General features: G+C 37.1%; 1 protein-coding gene across 4 annotated transcripts in view; it reads left to right on the top strand.

Moving 5' to 3' along the window:
* The window catches only part of LOC137498987 (oocyte zinc finger protein XlCOF19-like), an 83148-nt gene extending 58201 nt beyond the window's left edge, over nt 1–24947 (top strand). For all 4 annotated transcript variants that reach the window (XM_068226968.1, XM_068226970.1, XM_068226969.1 and 1 more), the window contains 2 exons: nt 917–996; nt 22172–24947. In XM_068226968.1, coding sequence (XP_068083069.1) covers nt 917–996; nt 22172–22787 — 696 coding nt within the window. In that variant the 3' untranslated portion in view covers nt 22788–24947. The remainder of the gene's footprint in view (nt 1–916; nt 997–22171) is intronic.
* The last annotated feature ends 1565 nt before the right edge of the window (nt 24948–26512 follow it).

Consider the following 26512-nt stretch of genomic DNA (forward strand, 5'->3'; position numbering starts at 1 on the left):
CTTTAAACAACAAGCATCATCATCATCCTTTCTTCCAAGCATTTCTTCAGCAGCCCTAGAGACCTCATTCTTCACAACTGTCCATTCTTCCTCTATTGTGTTTCCTTCAGCCTTTTCACTTAGTCCTTGTGCAACATATTCCTTGAAACAATCCCTTACACTCCTTCCTTTCAACTTATCTAGATCCCATTTTTTGTAGTCCTTCCTTTCTTCAATTTATTCAGCTTCAGATGGCATTTCATGCGTAAATCCAATAAAATACACGTGTTAAATACAAAGTCTTGAAGAGTTGGAGATTATTCCTCTGTATGCTTTAACATTGAATGGCTAGCTATTTCTGACATTTGACTCTCGGCATGGAGAATATGACAGAATTCTGATATTTGCAAGAGACAAAACATTACGTCTCCTTTCTCAAAGCTCTGTAATAATAGCAGATGGGACATTTATGACTGTTTGAAGCATATTTTTTCAGCTCTACACTATCCACAGCCTTGTCCGAGTTCATGTTTCGTGTTGTTTATTGCTTATGCAAAAGGAAAAGAGAGAAATCCTACTGCACAATAATGAGGGATATAGAAACATTCATAGCACAGGTTTGATTTTTCTGACCAAAACGTGTTAGATCCCTTTAATTAGTCCTACTTTCATTAGTCATATGACCTATCTAGACGTATACTTGAACTTTCTTAAAGTGAATTATTCCAGGAATTGTCCCAGTGTAGTGACTGGATTTGACATTTACTTGTTTCTTTTCATTTCTTATTTTTTCATTGGGAGATAAATTAAATATATTTTGAGTTTGCAAATATGAACATCTATTTTGTTAGCTGTTTCATGTATATTTCCAAATTTTATTCTTGCTACCTCATTACTCTACTTTTCTCAACTAACTTACCTTATTTCTTACTTACAGCCTTCTGTAAAGGTTAAGAATGAAATATTCCCAAAAGAACCTACAATTGAACTGGTTCCATGTGTCAAGGAAGAAAAACAGTAAGTACAGTTTATTTACCTGTTCACTGCTATTAATTGGTCTGCATGCACTAGTTAGGTTTTTCTATTTAATCCTTCAACTGTCATTTCATAAAGAGCTAGTTTCTAGAAATTCTTGAAATAATGAAAAATTTTAAAGATCATCTGTTTGTGCAAAATATATCTGAAATATATATAAATATATATGAAGTTGGTTTTTTTATAATACCTTCATATAACCAAAAAATGTCTTCGATCTTTCACTGTCGCTGCATTATGAACCTTCAATATTTTTGTCACCTGAAATATCATCTGCAAATATTTCCACCAAGTTATTCATATATTTCAGATACATTAAGCCTTCTGTACTACCAGTCACACAGAGAGGAGGTCATATTCACAGAGTATAAACGACTTAAAATTTTGTCATTGCTAGAGTCTAGAATATATTCAATCTATCATAATTATATCAAACTATGATAACTAAACACAGAAATGGATAAATAAAGGCTTTGTTGATCAATATAGCAAGATTCTCTGCTTTTGGACGACACCAACATTATATGATGTACCGGTAACGGCGGTACAAAACTAAGTCCCCGTAATAGAAATCATAAAAAAACTTACGCGTTACGCTCTGGGCCGGCTACGAAAGACTGACTGAACGGCGAGCAACAGCTGTGTGCATGTGACGTAGAGAGCGGGTGACGTCACAGCATGCCTCGCCGCGACACAGAGCCTAGACTGATGTGGAATGTTCTTTGAGTTTCTATGGGTAATAACTTTCCCCACGATAATAATTAAACAAATTTAAGAATATCATCGTGTAACCCGATCCCTTATCTACGTTCCTGCAGAGTTTCACGTAAATCTGATATGAGGCGATGAAGTTATGGAACGAGATGTGAAGGCCCGGATCAGATATAAATACAGTACTGCTTCGCTCAGCAGAGCAGTGTGTGGCCTGAGTGTGTGGCCAGAATGTGTATGTGCACGCTAGGGAGTGGAGTTCATACAGTCGGTTCGCGAGGACCATGATCTAGCGTGAAGCGGCTATCAATCTTCGAGTCCGTGGACTTTAACCCAATCGCGTCGAATATGGACTTGTACAGATTTCTTTATACTGTGAGTGACAAACTTTTACTCCGACGGGACGTGATATAAATTGTGCTTCGTCTGAACATTATCAAGTGACTGTTATTCTACATGAGTGTCCAAGACTTGCGAATGTTTTCGAGTGCTCGTAATTTGAAGTTTCATGTTATGGACAGGACTTAGAACAATTTGCTCCTTACAGAGTACTAAATACTTCAAGTTTATGAGACTGTGTTTTAATCCAGATTTACTCGATTGCAAGCATAACTACGTCAATAATTTGCCATTTCATGAACTGTGTAAATATTTGTTGGTCATGAACTGTAAACTGTGTATGTGTGAGCTGTGCATTTCAATTCTACTAAACAGCACATTTCAATTCTACGAACATATAGTTTTATGAACAGTCGAACCGAGGACTGTCAATACTCGATTAATTTCGTCTTTTTATTTCATGTTATTATCAATACGTGAATGAGTTCGAATTCACGAGTGAAACATCTTTATTTTCGAATCCAATTAAATTACGCTGTACAGTGCTTCAAAGAACTAAGTCGTACCGCATTACTTTACACTATGCCAAGTGCCACAAACTTCAAGTGACTCTGTTAAAATTCGACAATAAGTTTCGTGTGGACTTTTATTTTTATGAGTATTAAACTTACATGCTCATTCGAGTTTAGTGGCCTTCTTTTCATTTAACATGGGACAAAATTTAGTGACATTTCACCGTGTGATAAACTTTCAAAGATACATTTTTTTGGTGTTTGAACCTTGATAAAGCCATTGATAAACTTTCCTCTCATCTGTGCAGAAGCAGTCTTTGCATTAACTCGCCCCAAGGCTTAACGATGTTCATTCACGTTCATCATTCACGAGGACTACCTCAACGCCCTTCATCAGCACCGTATGGATCTTCAAGACGTCGAATGGATCTTCTAGATCTTCCATCGGGGGAGGAATGGTGGTTCACTGGTATGAGAAAAGGAGGAGCTGCCGAAATCCAAGGACATTGCCAGCCCTAGGACGAGGAACATTTTCTACTGTATCTGCTGTACAGAGGTGACATGACTTTGAATTTACTAATAAACTCAGAGGAAAAATTTTAAGATTTATTTCTAAACAAACCCTCTCCCTCTGTACGCACTTCAACGAATGGTACACACCCTGCGTCTCATGTCTACCGAAGTACCACATTTTCTGTTACAATATATACTATATATATAAGCAAAGCTTTTATATTCAGTTTCTTGTCTTTGTTTATGATATCCTTCTCTGCAGTAAGAAATCAGGAATATCTGTAGATGATGATGGTGGTTAAGTGGGCAAGCACCATTACAGATATTGGGATGGGGCTGGAATTATTAAAATGTTGGTGTGATATCAGGTGGGATGGAGAGGAATGTGAACAACAATCACCTCTGCAAAAATGAGAGGTGAACCACAGTGTCAATTGTTAGCTTTGCTAAAGGAGACCGTAAGAATCTAACCCTCTTGGTGAGGCTTGAAAGTTGACATGAGGGACTACAGGGCTGAAATAAAAAAGCTGCCACTCAAATGCAGAAGTAGTGTATTAGAATTAGAACAATACAGACTTATTTCCAGTAAAAATAATTACCGTAATTGAGACAGTCAAGAAGAGCAACACTAGTTTGAATCTGGATGTACTGCATGTAGAGTGGGAGATTAAAGGGAACCATGGGTGGTGGTGAAGGCACATTGGAAGAATGACAAGGAAGGGAATGCCAATTGCTTGCGTGAGAGGAATATGCATTGTGCCTGGTGGCTTAATGAGGAAATACATTACCAGAGATGTGATGCATCATTCAGGACAAGGAAGCAGGCTCTTAAGTCTGAGTATTCCTGGGTGGTCAGCACACTAGTCCTCACTTGGTAAATTTCATTCAACTTTATATTCTGTTCAGCTAACGATGTTGAAGTTAGGAATGTCCTTGAAATCTTGTGGGTCTTCATATTTGTTATGCCAGTGCATTGTATTCTGTGCTTGTTGAACAACATTCCTCAGAAAATACAACTAATAATGATTGAACGATGCTGTTGTAGGCCTATCAACTGTTTTTGTTACATTCAGGGAGGTTTTCATCAGGATGAAGCACTAGTGTCATATCGGTATGAATACTTCATTTTCGTAAGCTTAGGGTCCAATATAGCATCACGTATTAGAAGTTCCATCATAAATATTTCACCATTTGTATGTCTGATATCTTGATTCATTATTATTTTTCAAGTCTCTTAAGGTAGGCACGAGAAGTGCTATATGATAGCAGATGTTTATGGTCCTCTACATGCAATTATTTGATATTGTTGCAAATGATTCTCAACACCACCAAAGTGCTTAGAAAATGGACAAAATTAATCTATATATAGCGCATGACTTATATGTTTGCACCAAGCAAGTAACTATGTGGTTTCGATCACTTAGCTATCAGCTTGCACTTAGGACATAGTGGGTTTGAACCCCACTGTTGGCAGCTCTCCAGGTAATATTCCATTGTTTCCCATTTTCACACCAGGCCAATGCTGGAACTGTACCTTAATTATGGCCATAGTCGCTTCCTTCCCACTCCTAGATCTTCTGTATCCCATCGTTGCTGTTTGGTTCAACATATGTCATCTTGTAAAAGAAAACCTGTTTGCCTATATGTCTATTTTATATATATAAATGAAACATGCATATCTGAAAGAAAACATAGTTCAGACTGACCTCAGTTGACTATATTTTCCCATTTGTTTCATCCTCATTAGTTGGCAGTACTGAGCAAGTGAACACTGAGCAGCATGCTTCTCCCTCCCCGGCCAGTGCTTCCTCATAAATCCAGTGACCAGTGTATTACATACATATCAGGGCACATAACTCCAATTAAAATGCTTTCAATACATACTGTATATAAAAAATGTAAATGAAATATCAAAACCAATGGAACTAGATTAGCAATATACATACCATATTTTCATTGAAAGGGAATAACATGTAATCTATCATAAGGCAGATTACATTATGAAAATATAATATGAATGGTAGAAGTAGTAGAGCAGTGGGGATTCAAATTCACAGTGTCAGCATTTTCTTTGCTGAGTCAGCACCTGAGGTCTAGTAGTGTAGAAATGCAGGTCCTCACCCGAGGTCATTGACTCCTAGTATAGTAGGTGCACAGTGTCGATTTTGCAGATTTGCATAAGAGAGCAAGCCCAACCTTACAGACATTACCTTGGAGGGGCCTAACCTCAGTTTTCTGGTTAGATGCCCTTCCTGACACCTATTAAAGTGATCCTAACCTCACACCTAACCACATGGAGGAGCCTAACCTCAGTTTTATGGGCAGATACCCTTTCTGACAATTGTGCAAGGTGGCAGCTATACATAGTCTCCTATGAGACGGCCCCTCCAAGATAGTGTCTGTAAGGTTAGGCTTGCTGTCTTATGCAAATCTGCAAAATCGACATTGCACACCTACTATACTAGGGGTCAATGACCCGGGTCAGAACCCACATTGCTACACTACTATACCTCGGGTGCTGACTCGGCAAAAAAAAATGCTGCTGCTGTGATTTTGAATCCTCACTGCTATACTACTGTTAAATACACACTCATGGTAATGGACAAAAACAACTGTGGCATTACATGCGTTATGTTTCAGTGCTGATTTAATTTCTTCCTGTATATTATTCATTTCGATGGATTTATTTCTTCAACAGTTTTGAAAATCAAGAGAATTATGAAGGAAAGTCTGTTTGTCTAAATTCAAGAGATATTTATTATTTAGTTCACACATTTTTGAATTTTTATTATGTGATGTGCTTGAGAATTTGCCTTCCTTGCCCTAAAATTTATGTTCTTGTAAAACTGCTGGTTATTTAACATTCCAGTTACTGTCCTGTAGAGATATGTCTGTTAAACTTATTCTACATGTACCGAACTATATCAAGATGAAGTGATTTAATAGATTTCTTTAGGAAACTCTATGATAATGTGAAGATAGGTTATATTTAAAAAAATATAAATATTACAAAAGATTTGTTTTGTTAATAGTGCACATGTACTGAGGAACCCACACTACACATGCATATTCAGTCCACTTCTACTAACTCAATATTTCTTCACTTTAAGTTCTTGAGAATTCCTAATAATAAATCCTAATTACATATATCCATCATTTGTAATTTTACAGATATAACTTAGACAGGTAAATTAAATTTTATAATTGAGTGTAGTACCCAGATTGTTTGTTAAATTAACATTGGTAAAAGCTCACCATTTAAAATATAATTATGCTCCAAAATTTCTTATTATTTTAAAATGTGATCACAAAACTAATTTTAATATTGATAAAAGTCTGTTTATAATACACCATCTGTAACCATCTTTTTTCCAAGTGCAGAATACTCAAATGACCTTGCTTTTCAAGATGGTGATCTCGATATCACATTGAATTGATGACCAGTAACCATTTGTTTAATCATAAGAAGGGTTATTGGGACAGTGTTCGATAGCCACCTTCAATGTTATACCTGTTTCAGTAAACACCAAGGCACTGTTCAACACCAGGGATGATCATAGATACTTCAGTCATTGGCAGATTGTTACGTTCAGTGAAACAGAAGAAGTAAGATGCCATAGTAATATTTATGGACATATGAAAGCTTTTGACAATATTAGTCATTGTCAACTTTTTAAAGCCTTCAGTATGAAGGAATACCTAAAAGAACTGCTGAACATACATTCTAATCTACAAAGAGGGAATACCATTAAGATAAAAACGCTGACTGGTGGAACAAGACTTTTACCCATGAAAAAGAGGTGTGATGCAAGGCTTTCCCTTGTCACCAGCCTTCTATAATTTAGCAGTCAAACATATCTTGGGGGAATAAACTGAAGATAATCTCTCACATCAGTATGGAAAACCTGTCATTCCAGAGCTACCACCACTAACCGCCATGGTCTTCACAGATAATACTGTCATCATCGGCCGTGACAGAAAAGCAGCAGTCAAACTCATGAGGTTTTTGTATTGATCCTCAGAAGTGCATGTTTAGAAGTGTGCTAACACAGGCATCTCTTGATATAGGAGAAGACTTTTGCAAATGGCGATAAGATTCATTACCTCAACACTACCTTCTGAGACACACTAGTCATCGACAAGAGTGAAGTGGTGAAGAAATTCCACAATGAATTTCTGCTTTTAGCTTCATGGCTACTAATTAAGAAAGTTCACAGTCAGCAATGACTCCATTTGCCCATAACGTTTGATTCCAGTAAAATTCCAAAGACGTTTTCGTCTGATGCCAATAAAATGATCAAACACACAGTAAATGAGATCCTGCAACATCCTATCTACATGTCAGACAACATGATCTGTTCAGAAAAGTAATGTAAAAGACTCGGCCTATTCAAAATGTGGTGGGAAACTTGCCTTCAATAGATTAACGCGTGTAACACACTAAACATACCCCTTAACAATGATATTCTATTGGCTAACAGCACAAGAGGCTCTCATACAGAATCTAAGGATGTTCAAAATTTTTGAACATTTCCAAAATTGATGCCCAAAAGCTGTAAATGTTTGAAACATCTGTATGATACTAAGTGCTAGCATTATCTCGATAAAAGAATCTTGGGGCATGGTCTCCATTGTGATTTATGTAATGATAATTCCTCTCTTTTCATTGGGAGGCGTGTATTGCCTCCTATGGTTTGCCATTTGTTCGTTCTCCTCCACACTGACTGGTGTGGGCGTGATGCATCCTGGGTTCGGCCGAACATGGTTAACTTAATTTGAGTTTGGATGGTTGTTTATTGATGATAACTGCAATTCAGCATCCTAAGTGACTTCATTTCATTCTTCCTGAGCTTTTGGCACTAATACTTGTTCTTATTTCCCTTGCAGTTTAGTATCCTGGTTCTTGTTTGTGTCATATAAGGCTAGTTTGGATGACAGTTATAATTACAACTATTTCATCAAGCAAGTTGGCCGTGCGGTTAGGGGGGTGCAGTGAGAGCTTGCATTCAGGTGATAGTGGTTTCAAGGTGCATGAAGATGGTTTTCTGTTGTTTCCCATTTTCACACTAGGTGAATGCTGGGGCTGTAATGTTAATTAAGGCCACGGCCGTTTCCTATCACTCCTAGCATTTTGCCATCCTATTGCTGCCATAATATCTGTTTGTGTTAGTGTGATATCAAAAAGATTGAAAAAACTATTTCTTCCCTTTTTGAAAATGAATCCCCTTTAATTCATGTAATTAAAATATTATGTAAATCTATGGTATGATTACTTTATTATTAATTAGTTATTTTGGCAAGCTTGTTAATTTATTAGATTTATTTCTGTTTTTCCCTTATTTTGGAGGAGTTTTAAGTTTAATTTTCATTTATTCTTACTTTAATATTTCATTTTTAGGAACTATTTGAATTCCCAATAATTTTATTTAATCTGATTATTAAATGTGTTAAGATCTAATTTATTTATCCATAAAATTAAAGTGGTATATTGTGTTTTAATTTCATTGCACTTTGGGGTGATGCATGTTTTATTTGTTAGCATCCATCCCCTGTTTGTATTTAGGTCTTCTGCCTGGGCTTTTAGTCCCATTCCATTTTACATAGAGTGGGATAAGTATTGCTGTTATAGGTGCCTACAGTGCTGCAGTAGAATAACCACTGTCATCATGCGATGCTTATCACCTAACCATTATACTGGTTTAATTTTGGTACGTGTCCAGAAATTATGAACACTTTGTGGACGGAAATATATATATATATATATATATATATATATATATATTGTACCAGAAAAAAATATTTATCTTTGAGGCACTTGACACTAATCTGATGAGCACGGACTATATCTTAGGGTGTGGCTTAAAACATTGGAATTGGTACTTAGAGATTTTTTTGGATAATCTGAGTTTATTGATCATTGAAAACAAATTAATATTACTTTCATACAGTAGAATTGAAGTGTCGTGGCCGGTTGGCAACTCCGGGCCCTGGGATGGTGCTGGATATGGCCTGGGTAGGAATCACGCCTGCCTGGATGTGAAGTTCTGGAATTAAGAGTTCTCGATTCTCCAGATGCACACGTTCCACGGTTTGATCTTTGAGACGTGATTCACATGCAAGCTCCCCATACGGCACTCCATTTATTTGTAGCACTGTTAAATAGATATGACCTTTAAATGATTGCATCTACTCGTACAATGAACTATGACAAGTGTTACTAAATCCATGATTCAGACACTTCATTGTATCAAAAATGTTCCTAAATCGTCACTTGAAAAACAGGATGATTGAACTAAATATTTGACCTTGTATTGGTCAAATTAATGTGTAAAATGTCAAGTTCATGATGTGAGCTTACTAACACAGGCGTGGTAAACTATAATGTTCTATAGGGTTACCAGTTATAGTCACCACAGTTCTCAATGCACAGTTTATGAAGGTTCGGAACACATTGGCACATTTGCAGTAAGCTTAGTAAATGAAATAGCACTCGGAAAATGTCTTATTCCGTCGATAAGCAAAGTAAATAATCATTAAAGAAAAATGGTACTTGGGAAAAGTCTAACTCCATAAATTGTGAGTTCACTTGTAACACTGGAAAGTTCTATGTTCCCTCGGAACATGGCATGTGTACTCTGAGTTGTCACAGTCTACTATGTTGACACGAGCCTAAGCACAAGTCCTGATGCAGTACTCTGAAAGTATTTCATGTTTTCACAATCGAACGCAATGTTTAAAAATACCCTAAGTTTCACAGTTTGTCATAAGACATAAGTTCAATGTGGTACTTGGAAGAAAAATCATACCATTCACACAAAAGTTTACGTTAACACAGCTTTGTTGTAGAAAACAAGTCCAACTTACACACTCGGAGAATTTCTATGTTACTGAAATCGGTCCACGAAAGTACAAGTTCGAAATACAAGTTCAAACGTTGTACTTGCAGAAGTCACGACACTCACGAGAATTCTAAATTCCTTCAATAGTCACCAGAGCACAAGTGCCAACGTGGCACTTGAAGAAAATAACAAAGTTCCAACACTCGAATTTCAAAGACTTATCGGACTATAAGTTCAGTCCGCACTCACAGCGCTCCTCCCGTCACCCGTGCTGCAGAGACGGTGGAGTGACCATATACTGAATTTGTAGTCCGGGTCGTCCTCCTTTTATACCGGATTGTGGGGAAGTATCTAGAACATGGATATTATCTACCCCTATAACTCTTAAAGTACACGATGGATTTTCCTAATAATTTGACAGGTTGGGTCCATTATAATGGTCTTCACGATGGCAGTGTCAAAATAGCAATATTTTAACACAAAATAGACTTTTGCAGATGGGCTGGGAGGTCATGTAAAGCTCACTCGAGGCGGCTACGTCACTCGCTGCGTACGTCATTGAGTTCGGCGGGCTGCATATCTCCCACCTCGCGCGAAGTTCAATAAACATACTTCGAACTTCACTTCCGTAGTGGCGTTGCCGGTACAATATGTTCCGTTTGAAAATCGCGGGTGTGGTAACCGAGGAGGTACCCAAGTATGCTCATAGATGGCAGGAGCTAATCTCTCAGCTCTTTCACTGAGGGAAATCCCTGCAGTATCTTGCCAAGTTTATTCTCCTATTAGTGGGAGTTATGTTGTACGTGCGTTGCGTGATGCAGTTTTCTCGTGTGTGTACTTCTTATGTATTATCGCGGTTTTCCAGTAAAACAGCATCACAAAAATGGATCACTGATACTGATATAATGTCAGTATTGTCCCCGTGAAAATTGGCGATCTTACGAATATTTTAACAAGTGGAAAGCAAAAATTTTATTGTCTGCTTGAAGCCGCAACACATCACTTGGGAAGTTGTGGAGAGCCGAGAACGAGTTTTTTTTGTCGTTCAGAGGGGTGCGATACGTCATCGGCGAGACTGTGCCAAGGTTATAGCTAACCACGTGACTGCCTTCGCACGCGCGACCCAGCTTGTTTCTGGAATAGTCTGCGCAAATTAAAGGAGATCATCAGCCAATTACCGTTCTCGCTGAAGAACACGCCTCCCTGGGCTAATTAGATAAAAGGCCTTGCTTCGGGTGAATCGCTCTCTTAATGCTTAATGCTCTTTATGCTCTTCTTAATGCTTGTTCGCTGCGTGAGACATCACATTACCGGACCACGTGGAAGGAAAAGTTTCAAGTCAAGTCGACGTCCGTTCTACCAGAATTTAGTCTGATAATTAGTGAATTCTGTGGAATAAAAACGCCTAGGAGCCAAGTTAAGTGTGACAGTGTAGACGAGCTGTTTATATTCTGCGTGTGCTTGTGCAAAATACTTAATTTTGTCATCTCAGTTACAGCTTGTGACCAGCAATCAACGGAAGACGTCTTGGAATTGAACGTCTCAAGATGAAGAATTCCGCAATTACCAACATCATTTCATCGAGGGACATCCATTGCAGAGCCTCCATGGAGCTGTAAACATGTAAGGCGTCTCTGGTAATGGGAAGGAGACTGGCCGGAGTATGCTGAAATAACTGACTGTCGTCGGGAATCGAACTCTACAAAAACTTGAGTACCTTTTTAATTTAATTTATCTGTCTTATCTTTTGTACAGCTAGAGGTCTTTCTTCTTAAGTCGTAGATCTATCAGTTTGCTGTAGTTAGAAATATTTCATTTTCCTACTTCTTAAGGTGTCGTGGTAGACTAGGTACGTGTGAATGAAATTTTGGAATCTATTAGAGTAGACATGTAGGTTGTCTTTGAATGACTTCCCATGCTTAAGGAGCTTAAGTTTAATAATCACTGACCACACGATAAATCTACTTTCTTTGTAATATTGAAAGTTACCGGACGGAAAATTTGCGCGTACATTTTGAGTGAATAGGGTCGAACCTAGTGTCTTTTAAAATCACTTGTTGTTTTTATGATGAAGTCATCTAATTTTACGACATTCCAGGAGAATCAGTAGATGTAATAATCACTTAAATAATAATAATATTGACTAAAGATCGGGTAAAACAGATGTAAATGCTCGTGAGCCATAAAACTACTGTAGAGTTCCTAAATGTGAGATGGAATGTGCTCTGTTCATGAAGGGTCTGGAATATGGCCTATCCTGAGGGATATTTGTTGCATAATTGAGTAAATGATGAATTAGTGGTGATATTGATTTATTCTTGTGTATTTGGAGCGCAAGATAGATTATAATTAGTGGAGCACGTGTTTGCGAGTGTATTTCACAGGTAGGAAGTAAAAATAATGCGAGTAAGGCTCACGCTTGCGGTAAATTCAACCTGTAGCCCACATGATGGTAGTGCTTATGGATTTTACTAGAATCTTCCATTATAATCTCATGAATTAGATGAACTTGCGCTGATATGTGAAATGTGTTTCTACCAAGTGATACCCATGACTTCGATCACTAGCCACCATTAATGTAGGAGAATTTCTGTACACGGATTATTCTGCGAGACATTACGCGTCCCGACCATCGATAAAAATCATAAATAAATTTGCCAAATCAGGATTCGATGTAAATAGTGTACATAAAAACGTGTTTCCCTAGTGTGATTGTGTGTGTGTAAATGTGTATATTTCTCTTGTGCCATGTTAATTTCATTTAATTTTGATCTGGTCGCGCACTCGCTGTGACGCGGATCACATTCATCGTTGTGTGTTGCCTTAAGAAATAATTTCATGCCCTTAAGGGAAAGTTTAATTAAATTAAGTCAAGGAAGACTAGGAAGGAATTTAATTTATTTTTTAATTAGCGAGATTTAAAAGGAAAGATCATCTCGTTACTTTGTGAAGGCACTCGATTTGTAAACAAAATTTATTTAACTAGCTCACACGTTGGTAATGTAAATTTCTAAAAATCTGAAATACTTTCAGATTAATTTGGATAGAAATGAAATGCAAAGATCAAAGGTATAAATTTGTCAGCCGCATGATTGTTTGAAACATTGTGGAAATAAGTCATTAATAATTAATTAAAAATCATTACCCTGAAATGCTAATGATGATCATTAGGTAAATGATGCGGTGGAGAATTAATAAGAACACGATCGTGTGACAATGAAACAGGTTAATTGAATGATAAAATAATAATAATAATAATAATCAAGATAATAATTAATTAATTTTGAGAATTTTGGAAACAGTTTTTCTTTGCTACTGAAGTTCATGTTGGTGTCATTGATCAACATTAAATACTGTAAATGACTAATTCAGTTGTGTACACCGTAAAAACCACGTGTTGAGATGACTTTAAATTGGTGAAACTTTGAACACATGTTTATTTAATTCTTTCAGTCAAATGTTTGGTTTAAAAAGGCAAGTGGCCTAATTACTTCTTTGGTTTCATTTACAGCACAGTAGAGCTGGAGATATGAACACGTGTCACTCTAAATCGAGGAAGAAATCCGATATTATGAAAGCTCTGTTATGTAAAAAGAAAAATATCATCAAGAATATTTTGTTGTCTGTCTGCTTATGTGAATAAATGTCAGAGTGTTGTTTTAATATTTCTTTTTATCCTGCTTGGTCATCAATCCTTAACAACCCTTAAATGCCTCTAGAAAGTGATAGCCAACGATCGAACGGTCCACCTTGGGATTCCTCGCTCGATGGCTGGGCTTAGCTCGGGAAAAATGGGGGCAGTATTAGATGATAAGGTCGAAGAAGTGTCTGGTTTTAGTGAATGTTAGTCTGAGGATGAAAATTCTTTCTCTAGCTTGACTGAGTGCAACAATGACACAAGTAACGCTGACAGATAGCGACAGAGTAGACAACTGAATGGACATGATTAATAGCGACCCTGAGCCAAACAACTATTATTCCCATTCATAATATTGATCAAAGGCCAATATTACAATCACACTTCAATACTGAAATACCCACTGTAGTATATTTTCATCTTTTTTTCATAACAAAATATTTCATGATATTCTCGGTGAAAATAAATTACATGGGGACAAAAGGAAAATACAGGCAACACCGACCACAATCACTTCAATAAATAACAACGAAAACATTCATCCTGTGAAATTAGTCTCGTTCTGTTTAGTTGATCGCAAACAATATCGTAACACAAATGGTGTTGAGCCTGTTTATAGGCTGTCCTTAGTTCGACTGCACGAAAATCAAATACTAATTACAGAAGCAAAAGTTCGAATATACTGTTCGTAGCTAGGAGCCTGCGGAATGTTTAGGAAGTATGTGAGAAATAATCTCCACTTTGCGAAAATACAAGTTCAGTGAAGTATTCAAAGTACTATCTCAATCGTTTATCACTCGAGAAATCCTAAGTTCAACTAGGGTGTATAATATTATACTTTGTCAAAATATGTCAATCACTTGATGTAAACTTGGATTTTAATGCACTGTTCGAAGTCTATCATCCGAAGAAATATTATGATAAAGTTGAAATGTAAGCACTCGGTTATTTAACGAAATATTTAAATCAGTTTGAAGTGCAAGCATTGGTTAGAAAATAATGCAAGTCCCAGAAACTTGAATCGAAGAAATGATAAGTCACTTGGAAATGAATGCAAGTTAAATAACACTGCTCAAGTTCACGTTGAGAAGTTTTTACACTCGCTAATGGACAACACTGAAAATCTAGAAGTCCGTTTTATGTTACTGTGGAGTTAAAGTTTCCTAAGTACGAAGAACTTCATCAAACACTTGACATTCGGCAAAACCATAGTTTACATTGCCATGATAATGCCACCAGCCGACCGTCCGGTCTCGACTGTGGAACATGACTGACTTTGACCTGCTAACTGGCTCTTCTTTTATACAAGAATCGTTGGAATTTAAGTGATTTTATCCTGTTGAATATCTCCCTTGATTCTGGTGGGATTCTCTTCAAACTTGGTGAAAATGGGGAAATAAAATTCGATGATGTGATTTTAATTATATCTTAACTCAAAAAACTTATTAGCAATTGAACGTTTCGAATGTTCTATCGACGGACGTTATCCAGCTGTGACAAGATAAGGGGCGATGTGACGTCACACGTTCCACATCGCACCCTGCCTGCTGCTGCAGCCAGCTGTGTGCTAACGCACGGCGCGTAGTTCCCAAGTTCAATTGGCGGGGACTCTGACTTGGACCAGCATTCCTTGTACAGTATGCAGTATTTAAAAATGTTGGGGCACATCACATTTATTTTTCGTTTTATTTTTTGAATGATATTGTGTAAACCGTAATGGATACTTGGATTCTTGAATGAGTTTCCGCTCTGCAATACATACATCAAAACATTTGTAGGCCTAGAGTGAGTGGGCTGTAAAAGAAATCCACTGCAGGGTCTACATTTCTAAAAGAATACAACAGGCTCCAACCGAAGTCACGTAAAGTTGCATAATATCTGCAAATTTTGAAGTCATAATATTCATGTCGTTGAGCACGGGAAGTTTCCTGAATGGTACTGATGATAAAGAAAGTGAAAAATGATGCAGATCTTCCGCTACCAGTGCGAATTCTCATGTTTTATAATATCTATTGGTACATTGGCCAAAACTAAGTATGGTGTTCTAAGGTTGAACTTGCAAATGTTATTATAGTCCTGAACAGTGCTAACTACAACTGGCCATTGATCCTTTGCTAAAATTATAATTTACCGAGCTCGATAGCTGCAGTCGCTTAAATGCGGCCAGTATCCAGTATTCGGGAGATAGTGGGTTCGAACCCCTCTGTCGGCAGCTCTGAAGATGTTTTACCGTGGTTTCCTATTTTTACACCAAGCAAATGCTGGTGCTGTACCTTAATTAAGGCCACGGCTGCTTCCTTCCTATTCCTAGACCTTTCCTATCCCATCGTCGCCATAAGACCTATCTGTGTCGGTGCGACGTAAAGCAAATAGCAGAAAATTATAATTTATAAGGCTAATTTCAGCTAAGTTGAATGGTTCTCTGTGAACTGTCTCTCCGCAAATGATTAAAGTCCCCGTTAATTATATTTCATGTAAATAAAATTCAATTAAATCATGATAATCAGCAAGTGAAATAATTAAGAATACATTCAGATCATTCAGATCCAAACTTGAACTGTAGGCCTAATGCTCACATAGACTTTATTTCAAGTAAATTATTGTGAATAGTGTATCTTTTGAGTTACTAGTAAACATCTTACAAAATAATGCCTACGTTGCAGATTTCACAGTATTCTTCAACACGGAATATTACTGTTGGCAAATTGCAGCAGTATTTCTGAAATTCTACTTCTCCAGCAAAGGTCATTACGTATGACACACTGTAGGCCTTTTGTTATTAACATCTTTGTCTCGACTGTTGTGATCAAATATATATCTACAATGCACTTATTCAGTTATTTCCTGAAGTAGACAAAATAAAGCTATGAAGTGAACTTCATAAAAGCGAATAAGGGAGAGGAGATTGATTTCTAATCCTATTGAAACCCCCAATCACAAAGTAGATTTAGTGGCAATATGTTTACCTAACATTAAGGCTAGCCAAGTGGATGTACGCAATTTATAACTTTAATTTTTGTATTGACGTTTGACTTCTATAATAAGAATAAGTCGAGGGATGTTCAACACTTTGTATAATGTATAACACGTATTAAATGAAGACCGGTTTCGATTCATTTGTAATTATCCTCAGCTGAAAACAGGTAATTCAGAAAGATATCTGGATTAACACGTATTTAACATAAAATTTTCCTTAGATACACTTAAAATTGTTGACGTGAGTTGTACGTCATAACTAGGGCCAGGGTATTTTGAACGTTGGTGCATATACATGAATATTTGTCTCTTATGTGTGATCGATTATCTAAGATTTCTGAAGGAAATGAAAAATCTAATGAACTCTATGTTGTACATCCCTTAATACGAGAAGCTTTCGCCTGATCAAGGAAAGTGCTTTCAGTGTCGCAATACAAGCAGGTAGACCCATAATGACCCATTTCACAGCAGCTATTTCCTCCTTTCTGACAATCCTTTCTCCTTACAGTATCCTCCCAAGGGTTGCTTAAACAAGTGCGTTCATCTGTTTACTTGCTGGACGTCTGTTACAGTGTTTTACTAGATTAAATAGCAAAAATGCCTAAAGATGAGGGCTCTGGGTCTTTTTTTAATTAAACAGTGGATAGTGACTATACAACTGACGGTACGGTAATGTGCTGTACTGTTAAATGTGCAACAAGAGTGTAAAATGCGATAAAAAATTTCAAATTGAACAGCATTCGAAAAGAATTTTACATCTGAGATCCAAAGGGCCCAGTAATAATACGCAACAGCTACTTTTAACCGACGTGAAAACACAGTATGAAGTTAGTAAATTTTCCGCTGATATTTGTAAAGCTTTTGTATGTGACAGATTATGGATGTTTGTATGTTCTGGCATAGCTGTCAACTGAACTTGGTACAAATATGACTTAGTATCTGGAAAAATACTGTGGGGACAAGATGCCCAGAACCACTAGGGGAGGGGGTGAAATATAAAAAACTAGGAAAATCCATATTAGTTTCGAATCCATAGTATTCGTGGTCACTGAGATGAACTGTGACAGATTGGATGCTCTTTAAATCAAATTTGTGCCCCAGTCAGAATGGAGTTGAAGGGGAAAAATGAACGTCCAATATGACCCAGATTATGGATGTGGATGTTCCAGCAAAGTGCTCAACCAAACTTGGTACACATATGACGTAGTATCTGGAAAAAAATACTGCGGGTTGGTGAGACACACCTAGCAACCCTACGGTTGGGGACAAAAAGACGTATAAAAATAAAATATATCGAGTCTATAGTATTCAGGGTGAATGAGATGAATAGTGACACTCTAGATTCTGCTTTAGTTCAAGTTCTTCCTCCATCAGCATGGTGATTGAGAACGGGTGAAAAAAATAATTCTAAAATGATCACGATTAGTGTTGAGTCCACAGACTTGAGAGTCGGTAGACTGATTGGTGACAGTCGCAGTGATAGTTGGAATTGTGTTAGTCATAAGCTATCGTACGACATGTAAATACAAACAGCTGTAACTTACTTTATTATTTATTTGAAAGGGCCGGCTATTTCCCAGACAGTTTGAACTGTCACAAGTTAAAATCTCAAATTGTAACTTAAAATTAAGAACGTAACAACAACTCTAAATCTACAGACGAGTTTGTAAAATGTCAGGCGTCACAATAAACAAATCTACAAAATCTCTTCAAACACGTAATACAAATTGTAAAATCAGATATTCAAAAATGTAGTTGAGCGGAGTCTGGTATTACAGATATTATTGTTTATATTTCTGTGACTGAGCTCATTCTTTTCATGCCTGTTCTGTGAATATGAGGTAGCGAAGAAAGGCACCAGGTGCAGTTATTAACTCAATTTGGTACCAAAAAATTGACAAAGCACATTCATTTCATGTAGTCTTCGTATTGAATTCATGGAAAAGAAGGTGTAGAAATAATGATAATAAAAATTAAAGTGAGGCTGAAATAAACTGATTTTTCAAATATGAGACCTGTCAATTCTATGTTTAATTAATTGATTTAGTTTTAAATGTTTTCTTTTTAAACTATTTTCTAATGTTATTATTTTCCATCCACTGGAAAACCTCAGTTATGGATTAAATAAGTCAAAACAAAAAATAAATGTTTTCCATTATAACATATATGTACCATCGCTCAAGCGAATGCCTTATGATCGCAAGGACAATCAACTTGTGTTATCTTTAGTTATTGTTTGTGTTTATTTATGTCAGTGGATGCTTCCGTGTTTTGCTAAGGAAATTCCATTGTATTTCTTGTACAGTTTCTCTAATTAGTTTTCCTATGACGATCGACAAAGACACCTCCCCTGTCACTCAAGCCTAAACACTTTCTTACTGTGTGATAATGGGACGGACCTTTCTACTGTTGTCACTCACATTCACTATCCGTTGCAGCTCATTGTTCAAGAATTATAGGCTATTATCGAAATTAATAAGGTGCATTGCATTGGCATATCAGAAAGTTGGCTATGTAAATATTTACCATCTTCTGCAGTAAATTTTGAGGTATTCTCGCTCTTATGTCACTAACATACAAGGAGGTAAAATACTGTTTTACTAAAGGAGAAATTTAAAATTTAATATTACAAGCACCTCAAACCCAAGCCTTCCTCTGGGACCTGAGTTTTTGAACTCAACTGTAATATTGATAGTAATTGTATAGAGGCCACCTACTCCTAGACAATGGGATAAATTCAAAGCTGCTGTAACCGATCTCAGTTAGTTTACGAAAATATCAGTCATGGATAACTTTAATACGGACTTCTTACAAAATAACCAGTGAAATGGCCAAACTGTGTAACGTATTAAATGCTTTCAGAATGACAATGTTTAACTCTACACAAATGACGTCAACTACCGTGAACACCCGACTTGCACATAAATAACTTTAAAATTGCAAACCAACCCCAGAAAGTTAAGCTTGGACTGATTTCCTCTTGGTATTCCTGCTTGCTGTATACTAGTATTCAGAGTGGGCAAAAAATGCTGCACGAGGATGTCAGCATGCGGTTCCTCGTCGAAATTCACGACAAAAGTTTATCTTTCAAAACCTACTCCCACCAATAGGTTTAATAGAAATGCAAGTTAAAAAACAAGGCTCTGGCAACGATGTAACGGTGTGCAGCGTGGCCAAGCACAGGTCGCATGAACTCGGCGCTCTGCCGGAGCTGTCTCGTTAGCTCAGTGAGACAATGTAATGCCATAAATGCCGGTTGTGAGGATGCACCGATGTTCAAGTCGCATTCGCGCAGAATTTTTTTAGTTAATGTATCAAATTGTATCCAATATACACCTCCACTATGTAATACAGTATGTTCTGTCTTTCTGTTACAGTTACCTTTATTTAAGCATTCAATCATAACATGGATTTCTTACAGACGTAAACAACCACTTTGTTTCGTCCATGGCACAAATAAAGCCAATACGTAGAACATAATAGTGGATACAGCAACATCCTCTCTATCCAATGCGGTACAAGAAAACACAATACAATACAGTAGGTAGGCTACATTGGATTGCCCATTATGCTACGCACAGTAATTCCATAGTGCACGTGTGACGTCCAGTCTTATCTTCATAGAGTTGATATGTACACTTACGAGCAACGTTCACTTCACAGCATATGTTCAAAGCGACAATCTTGCATTTGCAAACACTTCGCCACTCGCTGGAGCATACTTTGCTGGACTCTACGTAACCAACCTTCATCCACCATTGCCGATGCAGCATGCACGCGAGCTATTAGGTCTTTTACATCCGTGGGTGCAGTACTATAAATATGTTCCTTAATGTCCCCGCAAATAAAAATCTAGCGGTTTAAGGTCCGGGGAACACGGAGGTCAAAACATTGGACCTCCACGACCAATCCATTACCCTGGAAACGCTTCATTTAATCAGTTTCGCAGTCATTCCAAAGTGATGCGGTGCACCATCATGCTGAAACCATAGCTGTCACTGAACACCAAGTGGGACGTTTTCTAAAGCATCTCGTGTGTGCATCTTTATGAAGACGATAAGACATACTAACAATGGATTACCCATCATTACTGACACGCGTCCTTTCTCCCACCCCTCCCAAAGCCACTCGAATGTTTGATTCATCCACAAATAGCTGAATATCTGACTCTATCCAGTCCGGTTTTAAGGAGAACATAGCAGGGCGACAGCATTAGTATGAGTTGCAGAGGATATCATACATGCAATAGACCAGTGTGGTATGTGACTGAAGCGATCCTATTGCACCTAAGCAATGTATTCCACACTGTTAGCCCTGAATTTCTACTGAGCCTACTGTTACATCTGTAACTTAATGCGATAGCTCTCATTTTTTAGCTCCTACCTCACTGACTGGTATCAATAGAAAACGTACTGAGATATCGTACATAACCAGACAGCTTGTGTCCTGCAGTGGTCAGTCAGTTCTGGGCCCACTTTTATTCATTCTTAGTGTAAACAGCATAGGGATTCCATTAGAATATAGCTGGTACCACATCACTGCACCTGATCTTCAGGTGTATAATCACTGTTATCCATAAGGCATATATTTAGCTTTTTTATAGATTTAATTTTAACTTCTATTCAGCGGCTGTGTCAAAAATAACAGTTTATTAATAAACCGTAGCAGAACAAAGACTTTACTATTTGGTTTTCAGAAAGAAACAGAAATTAAAAATAAGTAGACATGTACCTAATTATGCTGAATCATTCTGTCATTCTCTCGTATATATCAGTAAACTTTAGGATTACTGAGATGCTAAATTGGATTAAACAATTAATTGACAAATACTTGTCCTAAAATTAAGAAATTGTTTTTCCTTGATATCTATACTAAATTTCAAAACACTTAAAAATACAACTGTTGCAATCCCTCATCCTTCCTGTTCTAGGCTACTGTGACACTGTACTTACAGACAAATCTCTAGACAATATTAAGATGCTTGAATGGACTGTAAACAGCATTAGATATATATTTACTGTGTGGTATGATTCTAAATTATCAACTTATTATTGGGAGTCATGTCGACTTCGTGTGCATGATGATTTCAATCTCCAAATATTGCATACACGTCTGTATTCAGGTGTAATGAATTACCTTTATTTCTCTTCATGTTATAACCATGACATCACTTCTCTCTACATATATCCCTCAGTCACTCCAGGTTTTACAACCACTTCTACATAACCATTGCTGCTAGGAAGGGGATTATCCCCCTGCCAACATAAGTGATTTGCGCTCTCGTAGAAAATTTGAAATGTTTTGCCCAAACAATTTTTTGTGTGCTGGCCGGTGAAGAAGAAATGTTTTGTTCTTTTGATAATAAATTTGTTATATTTTACATTCTAGAAATATAATTAATTCTGTTGTTGCTGTCTCATTTTTCCTATTAGTAATATACTTGTAAATTTTTTTATGGTTTATTGTAATATTCTTATTTCATAGTTGTGTAATTCTAATGTGGTGAAATGCATGTGTGGACTGTGAGCCTTAAATTTGGCAAAAATAAGGACACCTTGCTTATATTGATTTTCCTAATGTGAGTCTCTGATGTATTGTTGTTAAGAAATGTTATTGACTTCTTATTACAGGGTGGAGAATCCTGCAGATTCCGGGCCTATCTATTGTTCAGTTTGTTCAAGGACGTTTGAAAGTGCAAAAGATCTTAGGGAACACATTATTACACTACGTGATAACAAACACTTCTCTTGTTCAATTTGCAAAAAATCCTTTGGAACATTGAGGAGTTTGGAACTACATAGTCTAAGGCATCTTGATATTCGGCCTTTCAAATGTACTGTTTGTATAAAGAGTTATCCATCCAAGGCAGAATTACAATATCATAGTGCTGTACACGGTTATCATAAGCCTCTCTCATGTTCAATCTGTAGAAAAACGTTTAGGAGAGTTTCTGAACTTAATACCCACAAAATGCATCATGGAAGTGATCGGCCATTCTCTTGTTCATTTTGTGAAAAGGCATTTAAAACTAGGGCTGGACTTAGGTCGCACAGTAAGTCACATAGCTCTGATAGACCTTTCTTATGTTCAATTTGCGAAAAGGCTTTCAAGAGAATATCTGAACTCAAATACCATGAAGTTACACATAGTGATGTTCGCCCTTTCCGTTGTTCAATTTGTGGAAAGTCTTTTAGGAGAATCGCAGCCTTAAAACGACATAATTCTACACATCTGTTCAGTGTCTGATAATTCATTTCCGCGTCCTTCAGAATTAGTTCATGGGATTGTGTGTGCTCATATTCTTGCAGAGTGTGTGGTTCAGAAATAATCTTAAAGACCTTTGTGAGTATATGATTGTAATGACATTGAATTTGCCCATGTAACATCCGTGACAAAATCTTCTGACAACAGAATAAGTTAAATCAGCAACAAAAGGAACAAAATATGCTATGTCATACATGTTTGAATGCTGCAAAATTCTAAATAGCCGTAGAGTCTTTCTTGAAGTACAAGGGCACAAGTCATTGAATTGATATTTGCAGGGATTAAGAAGTACGCAACAATTCATATGGTCATACGAAGATTCGTAGTTTTATATGAACTTGTGACCAGGGCAGACTGTCACATGAATTTGCTCATGACAATGCACTAAAATTCTTTTTCGTTTGTTTGTTTTTTTTGTATCTAAACATCACGATATATTTAGCTTCCTAGCATTCCTGTTTACCAGTATATTTTCTTTGTGCATTGGCTATAGATTATTTCTTTATAAGTGTACGGGTGCTGAGTAATGACATTAGTACATTGTATTTCCGTACCCCCACATTCATCATTCTTTGTAATTTATCACATTTTTTATAATTCTCTGTTTATTGATGCTAATATGAGCATTGCATATTTTGAACCAGTGCATGTTAGTGTTACAAAAGGTGTTACTTATAGGATTAGTCATGCTACAATAGCTCTGTCAGACCCATAGAGGAAGGCAATGGCCAACTACCTCAGTCTTAATCTTGCCTAATATGCCTCATTTGAGGATTTGCTTGATTGTTGTGGTTTTCCTGTAACTGCATAGCATATGGTGGTGCTATATGAGGATCCAACCAGCCTGTTGGCTGTCAGATGTTGACTTATCAGACTGACAGAAGTACTAATTGATCACATGTGTGATATTAAGGTATACTGATTATTTAATTTTATTTTACTGTATATTTTGTTGGTTGTGTTAAATATGCATCTTAAAATATATTCATATTTTGAACAAGTCAGTGAAAGCATTTTCCCTCAAATGAGTTGATTTTTTTGAAATTTCAGCACCTTTTTTTAATCACACATATGCTATATATATGTTTTATGTCATTTACACCTTTTCCTATTAAAGAAGGTAAATATATTTTATAACATGTTCTGTGATATATTCCTCATGATTTGCAACTTCTGTGTGTGCATAAGATATCATTGCCTGGCAACAATCTCTTTTTTTACCTTGTGTCTAATGTGTTATGCAATATTACTACATTCTATTTCTATACTGCATATTCACCATTCTTAGTCATATATCTCATTTTTAATTATTTTCTATTCATTTATGGTAATTAAAGCATCGTTTAAGCAATGCTGAACCCTCCTTGTTGCAGACCTATGGTTGCTTTGTTGGAAGCATACATTAATATGAAGAAAATATAAGATGTACAAAAATACATTGTGTAGTTTCTTAAAAAGCCATATAGTGTACAATGCAACTGAGTGTGATAGAAGAATAGTGGTGTGCAGAAAAGTGGATTGTGTGAAATTGGGAGTTTGGAATTTTTTACATGGTACAGGCGGCACTCACAAGGTATGTGCAGCAGAATTGCTGTGGCCAGCTCAGCGTTTTGTAGGAGATATTTCAGAGCTGCATGACATGCAGTGAGAAAAAGTAAAGTTCACTGCTAGTCAGAACACTGTGTAATGTGATTACTAGTTGAGTGTAAGTCTGCCAGGAATGTGTATCAAACTTCATGCGATGTTTGAACAGTGCATAAGAAGAATTTGTCTGTTTTCACACGGATGTTGATAATATTGTTGCACATGACATTAAATTTGAAGTTTTAATGCTTCAGATGCAAAATATAAATGTCGAACAAAATGGTGAATTCCTTGTGGTGAAATTATTGGACACGTCACTGGATGAGAATGAGGGTCAAAATCAGGCTTTGTGGGCAAAACCAGAAATCCAACAAACATTTTCTTAAATCTTGCAGCTATTCCAACATCTGATTGAAAATTTTGTTAGCAGCAAGTTCCGCAGAGAGCGGGAATATCTGTATTATTGTCAGCAAGGGCAAGCATTCAAAAAAACTCTATTAATGTAGATCCACAGGAAATTATTTTAGCACTGATTTGTAAGATTAAAATATTGATAGTTGTTTCACATTGAACCTTATTGTCAGGTTGCAAATCCAAATAATCCATTTAGTTTTAATTGTTCAGCTAAAAATGAATTTGTGTTCATTGAAGAGATTTTGAATAAGGAATATAATGCTAATCTTAGGATTGTAGGTTTAGAGGCAACTGTAGGGAACTGTTCCACAATTTTGAAGCCTTTATTGGACTGCTTATAAACATTTACTTTAATCACAAATATTGTTCAGTACAATTGGATGGTGTACAAAAATTAAAGGAAGCTATTGATCGCAAGTTGCAGAAAGGAGCAAGTCAATTACATTCCAGATGTTACAAAAAAATTTCTTGTCTCATATGCTCCTGATTCAAAAATGCACTTCATGTCTTCTAACAATTCCTATAAATTTCTGAAAGAAAGTGTCATTACCGTGAGTGGTGTTCGTCTTGAATGAACTCGCATACAGGCTAAGAGAGAAGGCTTAATGTCACGCTGGCCACTTGTTAACATTCTACGACGTCAACGGCTAGGAGTGTGGGATTAACGTCACGCTGACCACATGGTGATTTCAGATAACCTAGCGCAGGCTTATCCTCACATATTGTCGTGCTGACCACTTGTGGACCCTATAAAGCTCCAGGTTTAACTGTTTTACTACGCAAGATGGCTGCTAATCATTGATTGTATAGGACAATTAGTAACTGATCATCGTCTTCGTAACCATCTGCCCTTTCCTATACTAACTGATAGGCTTCTGATGCGAGGGTTACAATGCAGGATAGATGACATACATTGCCTATATGGAAGGTTTTATGCTCCATTATTAAGGAACCCTTGCACAATCGCGGTCATCAGCTCAATGTAATTATAACGCGATTCAGCCACCCATACCAAAGTAGTTTTATGCAACCCAACTTATGTGTGACATGGTTATTAGGTGTCTGTTGCCCTGTAAGCATACTGTATGGTGCTAATGTGCAGTGGGCACATTTTGAACGTATTTTTGAACACTGCAGAGAGGTTATATCGTCCGCTCGCTAAGCATGACGCCATGAAATCACAGCAATGTTCTTTGGTGTTGTGCCTCATGACCAGGTGTAGCGAAGAGCGAAAACTATTCAAAAAACTAGGTAACATTGCAATCATCAATGTCTTAAACACCGAAGCGGATGGCGTATGTGCTCTATCCTCGTCGTACTACCGGTGTGTTACCAGCACTAGAACGTAGCTGATGTGATTAGGCGATAGTGTAGCAATGTACAGAATTCTCCAGCGGCGGTTCGAATCGTGCATCGTTCAGATATGTTTGCATCGGTAGGATGTTTGAATACCTAAACACAGGCCCAGGTTTTCCGCATTCAAAGAATGGAATCACATTCTTATTCACCTTGTGCCCAGCGCATACTCCACTGGTTAGGGCCTGAATGGAATTTCAGCTGTCATTGAGCATGTTTTCCACAGAGGAATACGTTGACATGCTCCTCATTTATGGGGAAGCAAGACAAAGCGAGGCACTACGTCTGTACTAAGAACGGTATCCTGATAGGTGACACATGGCTGCTACGACATTTCGCCGCGTTGAAAGACG

This window comes from Anabrus simplex, chromosome 3 (assembly GCF_040414725.1).
Source record: "Anabrus simplex isolate iqAnaSimp1 chromosome 3, ASM4041472v1, whole genome shotgun sequence".
NCBI classification, from domain to species: domain Eukaryota; kingdom Metazoa; phylum Arthropoda; class Insecta; order Orthoptera; family Tettigoniidae; genus Anabrus; species Anabrus simplex.